The sequence below is a fragment of the Parasteatoda tepidariorum genome, chromosome 9 (genome assembly GCF_982258835.1).
Source record: "Parasteatoda tepidariorum strain Cologne lab strain chromosome 9, Ptep-v5.0, whole genome shotgun sequence".
Classification (NCBI taxonomy): domain Eukaryota; kingdom Metazoa; phylum Arthropoda; class Arachnida; order Araneae; family Theridiidae; genus Parasteatoda; species Parasteatoda tepidariorum.
The window spans coordinates 54,187,123-54,205,103 of record NC_141763.1 but is presented as its reverse complement, the minus strand read 5'-3'; the positions used below and the strand labels follow the sequence as shown (position 1 = coordinate 54,205,103).

Here is a 17,981-nt window from a genome sequence, read left to right as displayed (position 1 = left end):
TTACTGTAAAAGTTTTAAAAGAAATTAAGTTTTTATGTATTTGAAAATTATGTGTTCCAGAAAAATGTCAAAACAAAAGGGTGCAAAACGCAGGCGGCCATCCGCTGCAGACGATGACATCAATGAAGCATGGGGTGGTGCAGCAAAAAATCACGAAGACGAAGGCATCATGGTTGACGATTTATATATACAAGCAGACGAGACAGATATTATACCAGAAAAAGAAAGAACAGGATGTTGGCATGGCTGTATGCGAAGCATTAAAGGTTTGCTATTTGAATACGTTTCTATTAACATGATTTTGTGTATGTGAGTGCTGAATCTTGCTCTCGAGATTTCAACTACTTTCCAATTAACTAAACCTCTAAACTATACTGATGACTAATATCCGGTATTTGTTGGCATTTCAATTTTTTTCCCTTTTTTTAATAGTTTGTAGCGTTTTTTAAGATTCGGGGATATTTTTTTTTATTTTGAAAAATTTTTGAGTAAGATTTTTTTAATTTTTGGGCATTTTGTTCTAACCATAGCAAACACTTTTACCTTGGCCCCAGTTGGGCTCAAAATTGGCTCGATATGGCTCTTATAAGAACCTGCACTGAGGGACCAATATTGGGATGTCTAGATTTTTTAATGTTGATCTAGAATGACCTATATAGGGATTACATTGGCTAATATAGAACCTACATTGGCTAATATAGAACCTACATTGGCTAAATAATGGATACAAAATATCGGGTGAATCTAACAATTCTATATAGGACCGATATTGGTTATAAAGATATCAGGTATCATATCAGGTAAGATATCAGGTAAATAGGAAAATTCAATATAGGGCCGATATCGGAAAAATAAAGGCCCTTTAAGCCCTTACTGAGCCAAGAGTCATGAATATTGGTCCAATGAGGGCCCAAGTTATTTTGCTGGTTGGGTAAATGCAAGCTCATTCTCCCTATTTTCACTCATTTTAACTGAGTAATTCTGGCCCTCTTCAAAGTTTTTCAGATATGCATTAATAATATCTGTAGCTGTAGGAAGAAGCTTCACCAAGTATAAAAATCTACTTTTGGACAAAAGTTCTTTCACATTTAAAAGTATTCAATAATCCAATGCAGTTTTGAATTCTTATTTACATTATTAAAACTTCAATGAAAATTAAATCTCAATTTCTCATATCTCATTCTCGTGTTTAACACTAAATATACCATATCCGGTCAAATGATCGTTTAAGAATTTTTGCATCGAAAATGCGCTTATCATGCTATATATATATTGTTTTTTGCACATTTGACTTGATGACTTTTTCTAACAATTATATACAGTTAATATTCTATTATTTTTTTCGTATTTTGTTTGTTTCGAATAATACTTGTCGTCACAACCGGTCATTTGACCGGGAAAACAATGCATTGCTTTATAAGGTTATCGGATCAGAAATTACGATGTAATGCGTGTCCAACGTATTGCATTCGATTAGTTGCACATTTCTGCAAAGAGTGTTGCGTAGTTAGTTCAATTAAAATAACTGTGAATTCAAATTTCAAGAAAATTTTAGATTGACATTTTTGTGTAAGAAAAAGTGACAAAAACTAAATGTTTGGTAAGAAGCTTATATTTTATTTTGATAGCCTTACGTCATTTCTAACTAACTTTTAGTGTTATCCAGAAAAATGTCGAAACAAGCAAGACAGCACAAGTTCTTAGGAGAAATTATATTAATTATAAGAATAATCATAAGAATTATAATTCTTATATATTCTTATAATTATAAGAATAATTATAGCAATTATAGAAATAATAATAATTAGAAGAAATATGTTTGCGAAAAATGTACAATGGAAACACCCTATATATGTAAAAAATGCGTTGAGCAATAAATTAAAATGTCTTATTCATTATGTTTGCAATATATAAAATTTGGCAATATACAATTTTGTTAAGTTATACTAAAAATTTTTAGTTTATTTCCTTTCTAACATCCATATTTTATACATTCAATCAAGAAACATAAACTCCTGTCATTAGACCGGCTGTGGTAGAAATAGGTATAGATTAAGTGTTGGTATGTTTAGTGTTAATACATGTTAATATGTTGCATGTTATATGCTAATGCTTTATATTTATGAAACATCTTAATACGATAAATGAAATTTTAGGAAAGAAATTGCGTAACAGTCTGACATTTTTGTTCAATTGCAAGAAAAAAAATTATTTGGAAGACATTTTGATGTTTTTAATGACATTATTAGTCTTTTTTAAAAGCAATATTAGCAATTTTTTTAAGTCATCAGAATCAAGGCTTTTACTTAAAACATTGCAAATTTCAGTTATTTCTTGACTACATCAAATGAAATTCATTGCAATATTTATATTAACTGAAACCACGACCACTTTTCGAATAACTAAACGCACATTTTAGCTGAAAATCTGCATTTGTAGAAAATGCATACTTCAACTATTTCCTGAACGTGACAGTCACGGTTTAACTCTAAGTCGAATTTATCGTCAGTGATTAGCAGTAAATTTCAGTCAATCAAAATTTTTAAATGAAAAGCTGATGAGAGCAAAATTAGTAAAAATAAAATAATATTTGCGACCACAAATGGGGCATATCTAGGAAGGAGAATTTTCAGTTAAATTATTCATTTTGGGTTAAAACTATTTTTTCTACAAAAGAATTGCATTTTTTGAAAGTGAATTCTATTGCGCTGTTAGAAATTATTCGGAAAAAATGGTTAAATAACAATTCTTTTAATTTTAATTTTACTATATCCAAAAAAACAGTCAAATAACCATAAATAAGATGGTAATCAAACTGTTAACTATGAGGGAAAAAACATTTATTAACTGCTTTCACCTGATACGGTTAAACAACCAGAATTATATCGCATCAACTTATCCTAAAGAAGCCTTTTAGTTTCTTGCAACTGCGTACGTATTATGGCCGAGAGGGCTAATCTGTCATTCTTATGATCAAAAGCTCTTAGGTTCGAGTCTCAGCATTAACGCCACAATATTTCTTCCATTCCCTTCAACACATAAAAAGTTTCCAGTGCCAAGCACTCTCCAATGCCCATTACCTAACGAAAATCATAGCTCCAATGTCCAGTTATACGTATTTCTCTTTTACGGTTTTGAAACCATGCTGGTTCTAAATTGTTAAAAACCAGTATAGTTTTGTATTCATGACTTATAACCATACCAGTTTCAAATTGTAAAGGTGAAAAATGTTCTTTATCGTAAACTTTACGGTTAATTGAATGGACAAACTGCTGCTGGTTATTTTACCATAATTTTAGAAGGAAAATTCTAACACAGTGTGTGTGATTAAATTAAGTTTGTGTTTGCTTTTGTAGTTTGGAAATGCATTTTATTTTTATTCCACTAGGTTCTATTTTGTTTTTCAAGAACACACTAAGCTTAATCTCGATTCCTAAACCTCCAACTGCTTTTAAATATTAGTAATTTTTCAAACTACAGCACGTTAAAAATTTAAAACCAGCAAGGTTTACAAGTGGTTCAACAATAACAGAACAAAAAGTGATTAGAAAAATTTTATTAAATTAAATTCCATTTTCTAATTTTCCTTCATCTGTAGCTTATTAGCTGGATGTCAGCAATTCTAACGCAACTTATCAGTGCAATTTTATTTACTAATATTTTTGTCAGCGGAAATAATTGATAATTTATGATCAAAAAAAACATTGCAAAAAATGCATCTTTCTTAATAACACTAAAGTCACATTTAAAGGTTAAATTTACAGAAATATTTCTGAAATCTTACCTCAATTATATTATGTTTTAGAACGGTAGAAATATTTCAGAACATAAAAGGGACATTTCTGTGAACAGATTTATTTCAAAACAATCATTTAATTAAAATAAATTATTCATTTGGAATTGAGAATATATTTTCTTCTCAAAAGAATTGTACATTTCGAGCGCGAAATTGTGTGATTAAATTAAGCTTGTATTTGCTTTAGTCTGTGGTTTAGAAATGTATTTTATTTTTATTCCAATAGGTACTATTATGTTAACTTTTTTTGTTTCAAGCATACACTACATTTAATTTCTATACCTAAAGCTCCAAGTGCCTTAAAAGATAAGTAATTTTTCATTTTACGACAAGAGAAAAATTTAAAACCAGCAAGATTTAAGAGTAATTCAACAATCACGGAACAAAAGTGATAAAAAAATGCAATTAACTTCCATTTCCTTAGTCGAATAAAAAAGTACTTAAATAAATGAACAAATGTTACGAGAGAGTACTTTTTTTCATGAATTAGAAAGGTCACGTGCTATTATATTATTCCGTCCTTTCCACGCAATGTCATTTCAACAACAGGTGCACCAAAAATGAAACTTATTATTGCGCTTAAAGTAAAAAAATATACATTTGTTTCCATGGTAACTGCATTAAAAAGAATTCTGAATAATGCTTTGGTGATTAAATTACATCATTTTTAATTGCTCATCGTTTTAATTTTCTTCTTTATTAGAATTTATATGAACATTAAAAATTTGCGACATTTTTAATGACAAGTCAGTTTAAAAACTGCTAATGATGACAATATGGGTGAATGTTTTAAACACTTTGCAATATTTATTCGTGTGCTTTTTTTAAATGAACCGTAGATTAAAGCACAGAGTTAGGAAACAAAATATATTTTAAGAATGGTTAAAAAAAAATTAAATTTATTAATTAGTCTTAAGGCAAAACCATTTCAATGTAGTTTAATCAATAGAAGTTTTACTGGATTAAAAAACTGCTTAAAACGAAAGTATTATTATAAACGATACCATTTTTTTAATGAAAATAATATTGTAAGGAAAGAATCTATTAAGGAAATAATGTTATCTGTAAAGACTCGATCGAAAAAAAGAAGCTATTAATGAAGAGAAACTAAGGAAAAGAATATGTTGAGAAGATAATATAATAAGAAAAAGAATCTGTTAAGGAAAAGAGTCTGTTAAGGAAAAGAGTCTGTTAAGGAAAAGAGTCTGTTAAGGAAAAGAGTCTGTTAAGGAAAAGAGTCTGTTAAGGAAAAGAGTCTGTTAAGGAAAAGAGTCTGTTAAGGAAAAGAGTCTGTTAAGGAAAAGAGTCTGTTAAGGAAAAGAAAGTGGAAGAAAAATCTGTTGCAGAACAAATCTGTTACATAAAGAATATGCTCCGTTAAGAGTCATTAAGCAAAAGAAGCTGTTATTGAAGATAAACTATTAAGGATGAGAATATGTTTAGGAAGAGAATCTTTTAACGAAGACTATATGTTAAAAAGAGAATATATTATGGAAAAGAATCTGTTAAGGGAAAGAACCAGTAAGCAAAAAATCTGATACTGAAATATCTTATCCATTAAGAATAATTAAGTAAAAGAGGCTGTTAATGAAGAGAAACTGCTAAGGAAAAGAATATGTTAAGAAGAAAATATGAATATATACAAAGGAAGAGAATATGTTAAGAGAATATATACAGGGTTATTCATAATTCTCTCCAGTGTTTCGAACCGTTATAGTAAAGGAACGAAGACGAATAAGGCAAAAGAGAACATATGAAATTATTCCGAAAGCATTCAAGTTTCAATTTAAGCAGTTGCCCGTAGATGGCAGTAACATGTACCACTGAAGCCAGATGTTGTAAAGAAAAATGGCGTTTACTGACGGAGGGAATTATGAATATCCCTGTATAAAGGAAAAGAATTTGTTAAGAAAAAGATTCAGTAGAGGAAAAAATTTGTGATAGTAAGAATCTGTTACGAAAAAGAATGTTGAGAAAACGATTTGTCATAGAAATTATTTGTAAAGGAAAAATTTGCTTTTCCCTGAAGAATACGACAAAAACAAACTTTAAAAAAATGATCATCAATTGCAGTACCACAAATAATAGACTAACATTTTCGCCTTTTTTGTATAAATTTACACGCTCATTTTCCCAATCACAGATTTGATAATTCACTGATAGATTTCCTTATTATCTGTTTACTCATTATTTTCTTCGATCGTACCCCCCCCCCCTCGTTATCTAACCTTAGATTAAAAAAAAATTCCTTTTAAAAATCAAAAACGAAAGTTGTTTAAAAAAATAATAACAGTTATAACGTTCTTACGGAAGATCTGATTTAATTATATCAATGACCAGGTTGTCACAGAACCTCATTCCAAACTTTCATCATTAAAAAATATAATTTTTTAAACATATTTGAACTGAAGTAAATTATAAAACTAAAAGCAGTGTTACAATTAAAACAAATAAAATAAATAAACAAAACATTCAAAATAACGTTTAAAACGAGGATATTTCAAATGAAATATGTTACAAGAAATACAAAATATATGCTTCAAAATCTATACAAATAATATGTTAAAAATACGTACAGAACATGCTTAAAAACATGAATTTTTTATAATATTTGCTGAATTAAAACCAACTAATAATCTAAACTAATCCATCTTTCCTGTCATTTCAAAAAATTTAATTTCGAGTGTGAATTAAAAATAAAAAATCAAATTACTTCATAAATTAATCTTTATAATAATTCAACAAATCTTTTATGACATCTTTTCTTTTTTTTTCCTCCCTGAAACATTTATTTACAACCCCAAACCCATACTTGAATTTGTTTTTTTAAAAAAATTTAAAGCTGTCTTTTAAGTACAGTGACACCGTGAGACTATCGTCGGAGAAATTTTTATTCTGGATACAGATGAAAATACGTGCTTACGAAAATGGACACAGATATATATGCGTACTTGCGAAAATGCAGAATGCATGGCAGAATGCGTGTTTACAAAAATGGATGCAGTTCAAAATGCTTATTTACAAAAATGGATACAGCTCAAAATGCATGTTTACAAAAATGGACACAGCTCAAAATTCATGTTTACAAAAACGGACACAGCTCAAAATGCTTATTTACAGAAATGGACACAGCTCAAAATGCATGTTTGCAAAAATGGACGCAGCTCAAAATGCATGTTTGCAAAAATGGACACAGCTCAAAATACATGTTTACAAAAATGGACACAGCTCAAAATGCATGTTTACAAAACGGACACAACTCAAATTGCTTATTTTAAAAAATGGACACAGCTCAAATGCATGCTTACAAAAATGGACACAGCTCAAATTGCATGTTTACAAATATAGATGCAGTTGAAAATGCGTTTTCACGAAAATGGACTAAGCACGAAATGCGTCTTAAAACAAGGATGTAGCAAAAATACACCTTTTCAATGTTCAACCCAAATAAAAAAAACTAAACTAGGAATTTAGTGCTTAATTATACTTATTTATTTAAAGGGATCTAGATAATTTTTCCTAACAATATATTTAATTTCTTGGTTTGTTATTTAAAGCATTTGATACCAAGTATAAGATAATACTCAAAGCTACGGCTAAAATACTGAAATCCATTAACTGAAATGAGAAAAATAACACATTTTTTTCTTAATTTGATTTGTCTGCTAAATTATATCTTTTGCTTCAAAGTTATTTATTGACAGTTTTGTCTTTAAATTTGTTTTTATCAATTAAAGTTTTCTCAGCTTACTCACGAGATTACGCGACTTTTAATAAATCTATTAAGCTAAAACTTGAAAATAGACCTAGTTTTTTGGCCTAGTATGATTTTAAAAAGTTTATACTTGACTGTCTATTAAAATTCATTTCAAGTCTTTAACAAAATTTTTATGGATTTAATCGTGCGCATTAGACGTCACTTGTTTTCTACAATTTTAGCTCTAAAGAAATTTTAAACACTAAAAGATTACGTCGAATATGTTAGCAATAGAAAATCATTTTATGATGTATTTTTAGGAATATTTGCAACTCGATATATGGTTGGAAGGTCGGAAGCTAATCGCGTCAGAGCTGTGTCTAGAATAAAAATCTCGCCAATGAATATGCTAAAATCTGTTCTTAGAACCCCTTCTAAAGAAGATTCTAAACACTAAAAGATTACGTCAAATATATTATCAATGTAAAACCATTTTATAATGTATTTTTAGGAATATTCGAAACTTTACAAATGGGTGGAAGCTCGGAATCTGATTGCGTCGAGAATAAAAATTTTGCCAATGAATATGTTAAAAATCATAATCTGTTCTTGGAACTCCTTCTAAAAAAGATTTTAAACACTATGAGATTACTTCGAATATATTGTCAATACAAAACCATTTTAAAATTTATTTTTAGGAATATTGGAAAATTTACAAATGGGTGGAAGCTCGGAAGCTAATCACGTCTATGGTGCGTCTAGAATAAAATTCTCACCAATTAATATGTTAAAAATCATAATCTGTTCTTGGAACCCATTCTAAAAAAGATTCTAAACACTAAAAAATTACGTCGAATATATTATGAATACAAAATCATTTTATAATGTATTTTTTAGGAATATTTGCAACTCTACAAATGGTTGGAAGCTTGGATGCTGATCGTGTCTTAGCTGTGTCTAGAATAAAAATCTCGCCAATGAATATGTTAAAAATCATAATTTGTTCTTAGAACCCCTTCTGAAAAAGATTCTAAACACTAAAATATTACGTCGAATATATTATCAATACAAAACCATTTTATAATGTATTTTTAGGAATATTTGAAACTTTACAAATGGGTGGAAGCTCGGAATCTAATCGCATCTAAGCTGTGTCTAGAATAAAATTCTCGCCAATTAATATGTTAAAAATCATAATCTGTTCTTGGAACCCATTCGAAAAAAGATTCTAAACACTAAAAGATTATGTCGAATATATTATGAATACAAAATCATTTTATAATGTATTTTTTAGGAATATTTGAAACTTTACAAATGGTTGGAAGCTTGGATGCTGATCGTGTCTTAGCTGTGTCTAGAATAAAAATCTCGCCAATGAATATGTTAAAAATTATAATTTGTTCTTAGAACCCCTTCTGAAAAAGATTCTAAACACTAAAAGATTACGTCGAATATATTATCAATACAAAACCATTTTATAATGTATTTTTAGGAATATTTGAAACTTTACAAATGGGTGGAAGCTCGGAAGCTAATCGCGTCTATGCTGTGTCTAGAATAAAATTCTCGCCAATTAATATGTTAAAAATCATAATCTGTTCTTGGAACCCATTCTAAAAAAGATTCTAAACACTAAAAGATTATGTCGAATATATTATGAATACAAAATCATTTTATAATGTATTTTTTAGGAATATTTGCAACTCTACAAATGGTTGGAAGCTTGGATGCTGATCGTGTCTTAGCTGTGTCTAGAATAAAAATCTCGCCAATGAATATGTTAAAAATCATAATTTGTTCTTAGAACCCCTTCTGAAAAAGATTCTGAACACTAAAAGATTACGTCGAATATATTATCAATACAAAATCATTTTATAATGTATTTTCAGGAATATTTGCAACTCGACAAATGGTTGGAAGCTCGGAAGCTGATCGTGAATGGTACGTGAAAACAACAATAAAGGAATTAGTCATTTATCTGATCTTCCTCATAATCTTGTGCATTCGTAAGTTTTTTTTCCTTTCTTTTTGTTGTCATTAAAACTATTTTAAGAGTATAATTTATTTTTTTGACTAGACTTCCCATAATAAAAAAATTCTAAGTATTATATAAAGCAGAATAGCAATACTTAGCTCGTGCATTTTAAGGTGGTGTATTAAATTATTAAAAATGGCCCTTCAGGCAGTTCTGATATTACGGAAAATTCGTTGATTAATAATTGCGGTCAAAAAATTGGAGAAGCTGTGAGCTTCAATAAATGTCATTGTTGTCGTTGACCATTAAAAGCGAAGGGGTGCGATTCTCCCTGTTTTCCAGTGGCGCCATCTATGGCCAAGAATTCGCTTCTGCCACAGCCATATGTCCCACCCGTTTCTAAAGCAAACACAGTCAGACATCCATTCATTCATCTACAGATCGTAATTTTAGCCTGAACCAGAGAACGATCAATATCCAAATCAGTTCTACATGAGATATAATTTGTTATAGGAACATGTAGGATTGATACAATACTGATACAATCTTTTTAAAAATTTCAAACTCATACCCTTTTATAATTTCTTCATGACATAGGGATTATTATTTTTATTTTATTTTTTTAATTTCGCTATTTTTGAATTTCGCCGACTAATTAACATTTTCCTTATACGAATAAAAATAACCGAAATATTATGCAAATTATTATAATTGGTAGAATATTATATTAATTACATTTTCAAAATATCATTACTGGTTAGAAACTCGGAACCCCTGGATACCTTCCATTGAACCCCAGGGATCTCCGGAACATTTTTATAGAAACCACTGCTTTATCAAATTATAATATTTTTCACAGATCAATTTCCCAATATAAGGAATTTAAAGTTTAACATTTCCGTAACTTCTTCAATCGAAACACCAACCTACAATTTTGACTTCGTGATAAATCAAATAAAGAAGACAATCATTACTTTCCACTTTGTTCTTTTACAACTAATCGCATGCAGTATTGCTTTCTTAATGTGACTTGTTTTATGCTTCCAGTGACGTTTGGAATGATGAGTCCGAACATGTATTACTTAACTAAAGTAATCAGCGAACTCTTTCTGGAATCGCCTTACGAAGACACACGGAATAACGTGAAGGGATCCACACAAGTAATCGATTTCTGGAGGGCAAGTATTACTTTTCATTTCATTGCTGACTTTCATTTAATTCAAATAAATGATTAATTCTTATGGTGACCCTAGTAACCCCCTTTAATATTAATTAATTACAATTAAAACTATGCGATAATATGCAAGGTTGTTCATAATTCCCTCCGGGGTTTCGAAGCATTATAGTAAAAAAACGAAGACAAATATGGCAAAAAAGAACATATGAAATTATTCCGAAAGTATTCAAGTTTTAATTTAAGCAGTTGCCGGTAGATGGCAGTAACATGTACCACTGAAGCCAGTTGTAGTAAAGAAAAATGGCGTTTACAGGCGGAGGGAATTATGAATAACCCTGTACTTTATTATTAAAAATATATCTAACATAAAAAGTCTCAAACGAGTCTTTCTATAATAATTCATAGCTGAAAAAAAGATTCTCCTATTAATTTTAAGACGTTGAAATTATTCTCTCACACAGATCCATAAAAAATCAATTTTCCAATTAAAAGATTATTTTCTGGAGAAAATGGAAAATAACTCTTAGACATATACTGATTAAAGAAATTTCAAAAATTCCCTATAGTCTGAATGGCAACCTGACCTGTTAAAACGAATCAAGATTGTTAAATTATCCCTTTTGTTTGACGTTTTATTACGTTAAGTATTTTCTTGCAATCCATTCCCTTTCTGAATCCCTGAATAAAAGACGGGACAGATTAATCTTGTGTGGCTTTTTCATGATGTAACTACGATCCGAATGGTCAAACTCCAAGATCATGAATGGGGAAACCTCGTCTTTAAAGAAGTTACTATAAGATGCTAAGTAAAACTTCGAAACCAGCTTGCGTTTCGCCTGTGGAAATTACTTGCTTTATTTTTCTTTTTTCAAATAAGATCTCAAAATCTTATATATATCCTTAATTTAAGAATATTTTTCAAGAATGAAATCAAAATCCATATACTCATTAGGGGGCACGAACTAATATTTAAGCAAAGAAATAAAATAAGATTTAAGTCCTTAGTGAAGCAAAAACGGTAACGATATCAAACAGTGACGAATCATGATTGCTGCCAGTCATGAAGAAGTCGAATCCAAAAATAACAAAGCCCGTTTCACTGTCGGTTGGAGCTGGAAGGCGGAGAAATGTGAGACAATATTAGAATCACCTATTAATCGTTTTCTTTTTTTTAAATCACAATAATTTTATTGTTTCAATCCCGACTCAGCTGCGATTGTTAACATCGATCAGGATTCTCCAAACTATAACTTTTTAGTCGGAGTTTTGTTTCTCATTTATTTATTTATGGGTACATTCTTTTTTTGACAACATTTCTGAAAATACATATTTAGAATGTTTTTCGAAGTTATTTTACCAAGGATGTCGAAGCGACAATTTCATTACCTTTAACTCTAAGCAAAGTTCTTATTTTAAACAATACAAATTATTTCACCGAAAAAAATTGTTTTAGCCGCAAAATATTCAAATATTTTGAGTATTTAAAGAATAGCAATGAAAAATAACTAGTTTGGCGAGATTTTTTCAACGAATTTCCTTTTTTCTAAATGAAAATTATTAGAATCAATAAATAATTTTGAATTCTGCACCTTTTTATAAACTTAAGTCATGCGGTGGTTGAGTATCTTATCAAAAATTAAAAAATTCGATCACAAAAGCATTCTATATTCGAAACAATTATGACGTTTCTTCGAATTGATATTTTGCGTCATTTTTGTGATCATGAAATGTGCGTATATTTCACGAGCAAAACTTTAAGTGTTATGGAATGCTATTACGTATTTACAACAGTTGCGAAAATCAAAACATCATTTGCTAAAAAAACGTCGCTTCATAAAACGAAGGAGCTTTCGAAAAACAACCTAAAGGACGGGACTTGCGAAACATCCTGTATAGACAGGAAGATCATTTTTTGTCCCCATAACATAAGAAAGTCCCATCTCTAAAGAACAAGTAATACAAGAACTAAGGAAAACAAATTTCTTCACCAGCATAAAATTAAGGATACTGTTATAGCAAGCATAAATTTCAATATAACTTATCACTGTATGGAAGAATTTACCCCGACCCGCCCTTATTTAGGGCACACGGGTAAGTAACTTATCACTGTATAAGATTTAGAGATTTTATTTTATTTTACAACTAGGGTTGAACAGCCTACCTAATTCTGAATTTACGACAATCAATGATCAATTCCGTAACCTTGTAATTTTGAACCCAATTCAGATGACAAGGAAGCCTTTTAATTCATCATAATTTTTTCATTTACCAGCGCAAAGTAAAATAAAGTAGGACGCACGAATAACAAATGCATACCGTCGTTTAAGTGTTAACATTTGTGATGTTGAATTTAACGAGGGCTTGAATTTTCTAGTTATACCTTAGTATAATGAAGTACAGGTTTTACAATAATAAACAGAATGTTAACAGAAAATTAATGTTAAATTCTCAAACCATAAGCATTTTTAAGCATTGATGACTCGTCTTTTATTTTTTTCTAATTCCATCTAGTTTGAAAAATATGTATTGCACGATTGCTTGTTTTGGGAAAAGTGGTATGATGATGCTGGAACACCAACAGAAATGGAAGACAGGAATGTCCTTTATGAAAACAGACTTCTTGGTTCCCCACGACTGAGGCAGTTGCGAGTGCGAAACGATTCCTGTGTAGTCCACGACGACTTCAAATCCTCAATATCAGAATGCTACGATGTTTACTCCCCACAAGTCGAAGATAAAAGGTCGTTTGGTGTACTAAATGGAACAGCGTAAGTTCTTCGACATTTTTTTCCGAATTTAGCTTGCAACTTTCTTAGTCTACAAGAAACTACATGAAATTATCGCAAGTAGCTTGCAATTTTTTTAGTCTATAGGAAACTACATGAAATTATCGCAAGTAGCTTGTTATGCAGTTTCAATTTTATAAAACATAGAACGAATTAAATAATTGTTAAGTAACTGAATATATTGAACGTTATTGTTAAGTAGCTGAATATATTGAATAGCTACCCGCGGTTCAAACTGTCCCGGGTATACAACTGGGTTATTGGTGAACTTTGACCGCAAGATGCCCCGGTGAGCACCGATGCTACTGAGAAAGATTATATAAACTCAGTAAAATATGTTACCCTGAAGCAAGTTTAATTAATCTAAGCAGTAATTACCGCCTGCATAATAATCATGCATTAATATAACTTGTAGTTTAAAGAAACAAAGACAAAGCACACTTTCAACTCTTAATTTAGGTTTTAAATTAGCAATTTCTCATCAAGTAATTTTCTTCACTCTAAACTGCTCGTAAGTTCTACTGATAATAACATTTTTAGCTATTAGAGCGTTATCTAGTACGTTTTCTTTAAAGTTCATTATTGTTAACTAATGTGTTCTACAATAAGTATACATTTGTGGCTATAAGCCAAAATTTATCCAGTACCGAACCAGCAGCCAACGTTTTTCAATACAGAACTTTTAGTCATCCAGTTCAGCCGTAAACTGGTGCATATTTTATTAACACTTTATTAACAATTTTATTAATATTTTATTAAATTGACTAAAATATCAAATAACATTTTGTTCCTATTTTCAAAACTTGACAAGAAGTTTAGAATAGTTAGTAACAAATTTTGAGCACAAGAGCCAAAAAAGGCTTTGGCACGCTTAACACTCGGTTAATATTAAAAATTTTGGTTTGCATTACAGGCTTGGAATAAACGTATTTTAACAGGTGTTTGATTACGTTATAAATTAGACTAGTACATTAGACCATTTTTTTAAACATGGAGAGAAAGCCACAAAAATTATGGAATTTGTCATTCAATGATTTAAACAAAAAGTTTGTTAAAATTATCACTTTAGATTTAGTGTTATAATTTAGTACATATTCCATCAATACATACATCATATTTTATCAGCTGAAGCTGGTAAATTAGATCTAAAAATAAACGAAGATAAAACAGAATTCATGGAAACTTCCCAGGATACACCTAATCCACAGCCACTTACTGTTAGCAATTACACATTTGAAAGAGTTTCACAGTCCAAATATCTTGGAACCATCATTACTACAAGCAATGATTTCACTATGCAGATAAGCAACAAGCTCGCCATATCAAACGAATGCCATCACGCCTCAAAAACGAACTAAAATCTCTATTTTTAAATTAAAAAACAAAAATTAGCAACTATAAAACACTAATTAGACCTATTCTGCTACATGAGAGTGAACGATGGACAATAACAGAGTTACATGAAAATAATTTATCAATCTTAAAACGGAAAATCTTTTTTAAAAAAATATTTGATACAATCCATGAGAATTATAGCTGGATATCCTTGGTCAACTTCGAATTTACCAAAATTACAAGAAATCTAATATTGTAAAAGTCGTAAAATGCACAGGACGACGATGATTCGGACATTTATACCGATCTGATTATACAAACCCAGTAAAAAAGCTTACTTTTACCAATCTTACGGAAAAAAGAAAACGAAGAAGGTCACCAATTAGTTGACTTGCCTGGGTAGAGAATAACTTTCATATAGTAAATAAGGGAAATCGGAAAAGCCTTACTGTGGATAAGACCAGATGGCAAAGATTTTTTTGGGCGGCCTTGGCCTGTAACAGGCTGCAGTGTCTTGCAAGAAAACTTATACAGCTTAAAAATTTAGCAAGTTACATTATTGCTAAACTTATCTTCGAAAAGAACAATTCTATGACTTGTTATTGTGTTACAATATTTTTTTCTGTCATAATAAGGTAATTACGATATTTTACTATCATAAGGTAATTATGATAATTATGAATAATTGTGTTATGAATAATAAGTTTATTATAATAGTTCTGCTGTTCTCGACTTCACAAAAATATTTTGAAATTAGATATATTTATAAATAATTTAAAATAACTTGATGAATCTAAATTCTATAATTATCATTTCCAAGTCGTAAGAAAGGTTTAGTTTTGTTTTTAATCTTCCGGTATATTACTCTCGTATTTATAATACATGCAAATTATTATCTTATAATTGAGTTATTACTTGCTCCGTTTTATTGTCCTCAACTAAATAAAGTGAACATCAAATCATCCCAATATACTTTTTACAGAATTTAAAATAAATCTCACTTATGAAGTAAGAAGATGTTTTAAAAACAATAGTAAAGCAAAAAAATCTAATTCAAAAACGTTGCATTTTAACCATGCATTATTGAGTAATTAAATTGAATACACTTGCATCATAACACTGAACATAATTTTTTGATAAGAGTACTCACAGGTAATCTTGGTATCTTTCTGATTTGGCAGCTGTATTTCAAGAGTCTGAATTGATTTTTTCACACCTCTAATCTCACATTCTTTCCTTATTTCTTAGCAAGTATATTCTAATTTCAATCTATCCAAATAGTACTTTACGTTGACTAGTTATCAAATGCTAACTCTCACATGTTTAAATATGATTCCTCTTTCTAAAAATTCTCAGTTTTTTTTTTTTAATTCATCATTAGAATATTAAAGTCTAGCATCAAGTTCAAATGTTCAATCAGCAAATCAAACCACTAGCACACTTTCAGTCTCTTTTATTAATCAAACTTTTAAAGGCTCAGAAATTTTATTTATTTATTTACTGTTACAACAGACATTTGCAAGCTTGTGTGCTCAATTAAGGTTAGACTCTAGTCAAGTCAAACAAGTTTAATCATGTTAACTCGAATTGATGAACTATCAAAGATTTTAATGGAGAATTTGATTTAGCCTGAATCATAACTTTGAATGAACATTATTAGATTGTAATCGCAAACCGGTTCAAAAGGTTCGAAGAAAATCTTCTCAACTTTTCAGTTTCCCCCAATAATTTTTTTTTTCCAACGGGCTTAACTTTTAACTATATTCTTTTAACTTTTAAAATATCAAGTTTAATTTATTTAGTATATAGTCCTTCACACCATTTTGAGCATTTACTCATATTTTCTAATTGGCACTACAAGATGATTACTAACCGGTTATCGTAAGTATTAAAGCTGCTAAATTGGGTCTGTGATGTATAAGCATTTGAAAAAAACGCGAAACAAAAGGTGCTCTCCGAATCTTTTCACTGTAACCGGATAAACTTTACCCATTCTCTTTTAACGGTATAGATTTTAAGCTTTTTAGTGCACTTTATGGCACCCTTTGTTAAAACCAAAAGCTCTATGCCATGGAAGGAGCTGGTTCGAATCTCGCCGTAACCCTAAATGTATCTCGGTAATCTTTAACTTGAATTATCTGTTCTTCGACTTGTCAAAAGCTCAAAAACCTTCGTTTGTAATGAGCATACAAGCCTGTGCATATGAATGAGTAATCATCATATAAAAAAAACTTGATTTAAACAAGAAATGAATAAATAATTAAACTGCTTATGTAATTGATCATTATATACCTTCCTAAGTGAGTGTTATTGCCTAGCTCTGGGTCCCGCAGTAGACTGATCGTTAAGACACGGTTCCCAGCAGATCACCGAAGTCAAGCATCACTGGCTGCGGTCAGTGTGCGGGTGGGTGACCACTTGGATCAGTCTGCGTAGGGGCCGAAGGTGTGCGGTATTGATCCTCGTTAAACTGTTCTACCGTAAAGTGCTCGACTTCGCGTGCAGAACGTTGGGCTACCGAAGCAGGGGTGCCATCCCCTCTGCAGAGGATCAAAATTGTGATGGCTTGTCTTCGGATCATCTTCAGGGATGTTTCCCAGACCGTCGCCTATAGCCCATTGTGCAGCTCTAGTGCGACGTAAATTAACTACAACAACAACAACGACAAGCATGTGCATATGAATGAGTTATGATCATATAAAAAAAACTTGATTTAAACAAGAAATGAATAAATAATTAAACTGCTTATGCAATTGATCATTATATACCTTCCTAAGTTAGCGTCTTTGCCTAGCTCGGGACCTGATAAATACAAGTACAATATTAAAACAGATCAAACGAAATAATCAGCCCTTGAACTCGAAACAACCTTTTCTCAATTTACAATTCGCCATAATCGAAGAACGATCAGTTATCACAATCCTCTACACAATATCCGCATGCACATCAAGAAAATGATTTTATATGGATTATACAGAATCGAACTCACGACCGGATGAATTCACGTTTTTTTTAATTATTATTTGTACTTGCATTCGATTTGCTTGTAAGCACCGAGGCACTTCAATAACTTAGAGACCAATATTATTGCATTTGATTGCTTAGCATGTTTGCGTGAATGTTTAGAAACTACATGTGCGAGTGTTAAGGAATTACTCGCTAATGCATTCAGTAAAAATGTCCCCTTAAACACAGCCTCTTGGAGACACAAATTT

General features: G+C 30.4%; 1 protein-coding gene and 1 long non-coding RNA gene across 2 annotated transcripts in view; one reads left to right on the top strand and one right to left on the bottom strand.

Moving 5' to 3' along the window:
- LOC139426944 (uncharacterized) overlaps positions 1–16,693 on the bottom strand; it is a 58,660-nt gene extending 41,967 nt beyond the window's left edge. Inside the window, exon 1 of the long non-coding RNA XR_011638079.2 lies at positions 15,917–16,693. This is a non-coding gene — a long non-coding RNA (uncharacterized LOC139426944). The remainder of the gene's footprint in view (positions 1–15,916) is intronic.
- The window catches only part of LOC107444384 (polycystin-2), a 42,289-nt gene that overhangs the window by 5,171 nt on the left and 19,137 nt on the right, over positions 1–17,981 (top strand). Inside the window, exons 2-5 of the mRNA XM_016058498.4 lie at positions 61–266; positions 9,383–9,499; positions 10,516–10,646; positions 13,157–13,413. Coding sequence (XP_015913984.3) covers positions 65–266; positions 9,383–9,499; positions 10,516–10,646; positions 13,157–13,413 — 707 coding nt within the window. The 5' untranslated portion in view covers positions 61–64. The remainder of the gene's footprint in view (positions 1–60; positions 267–9,382; positions 9,500–10,515; positions 10,647–13,156; positions 13,414–17,981) is intronic.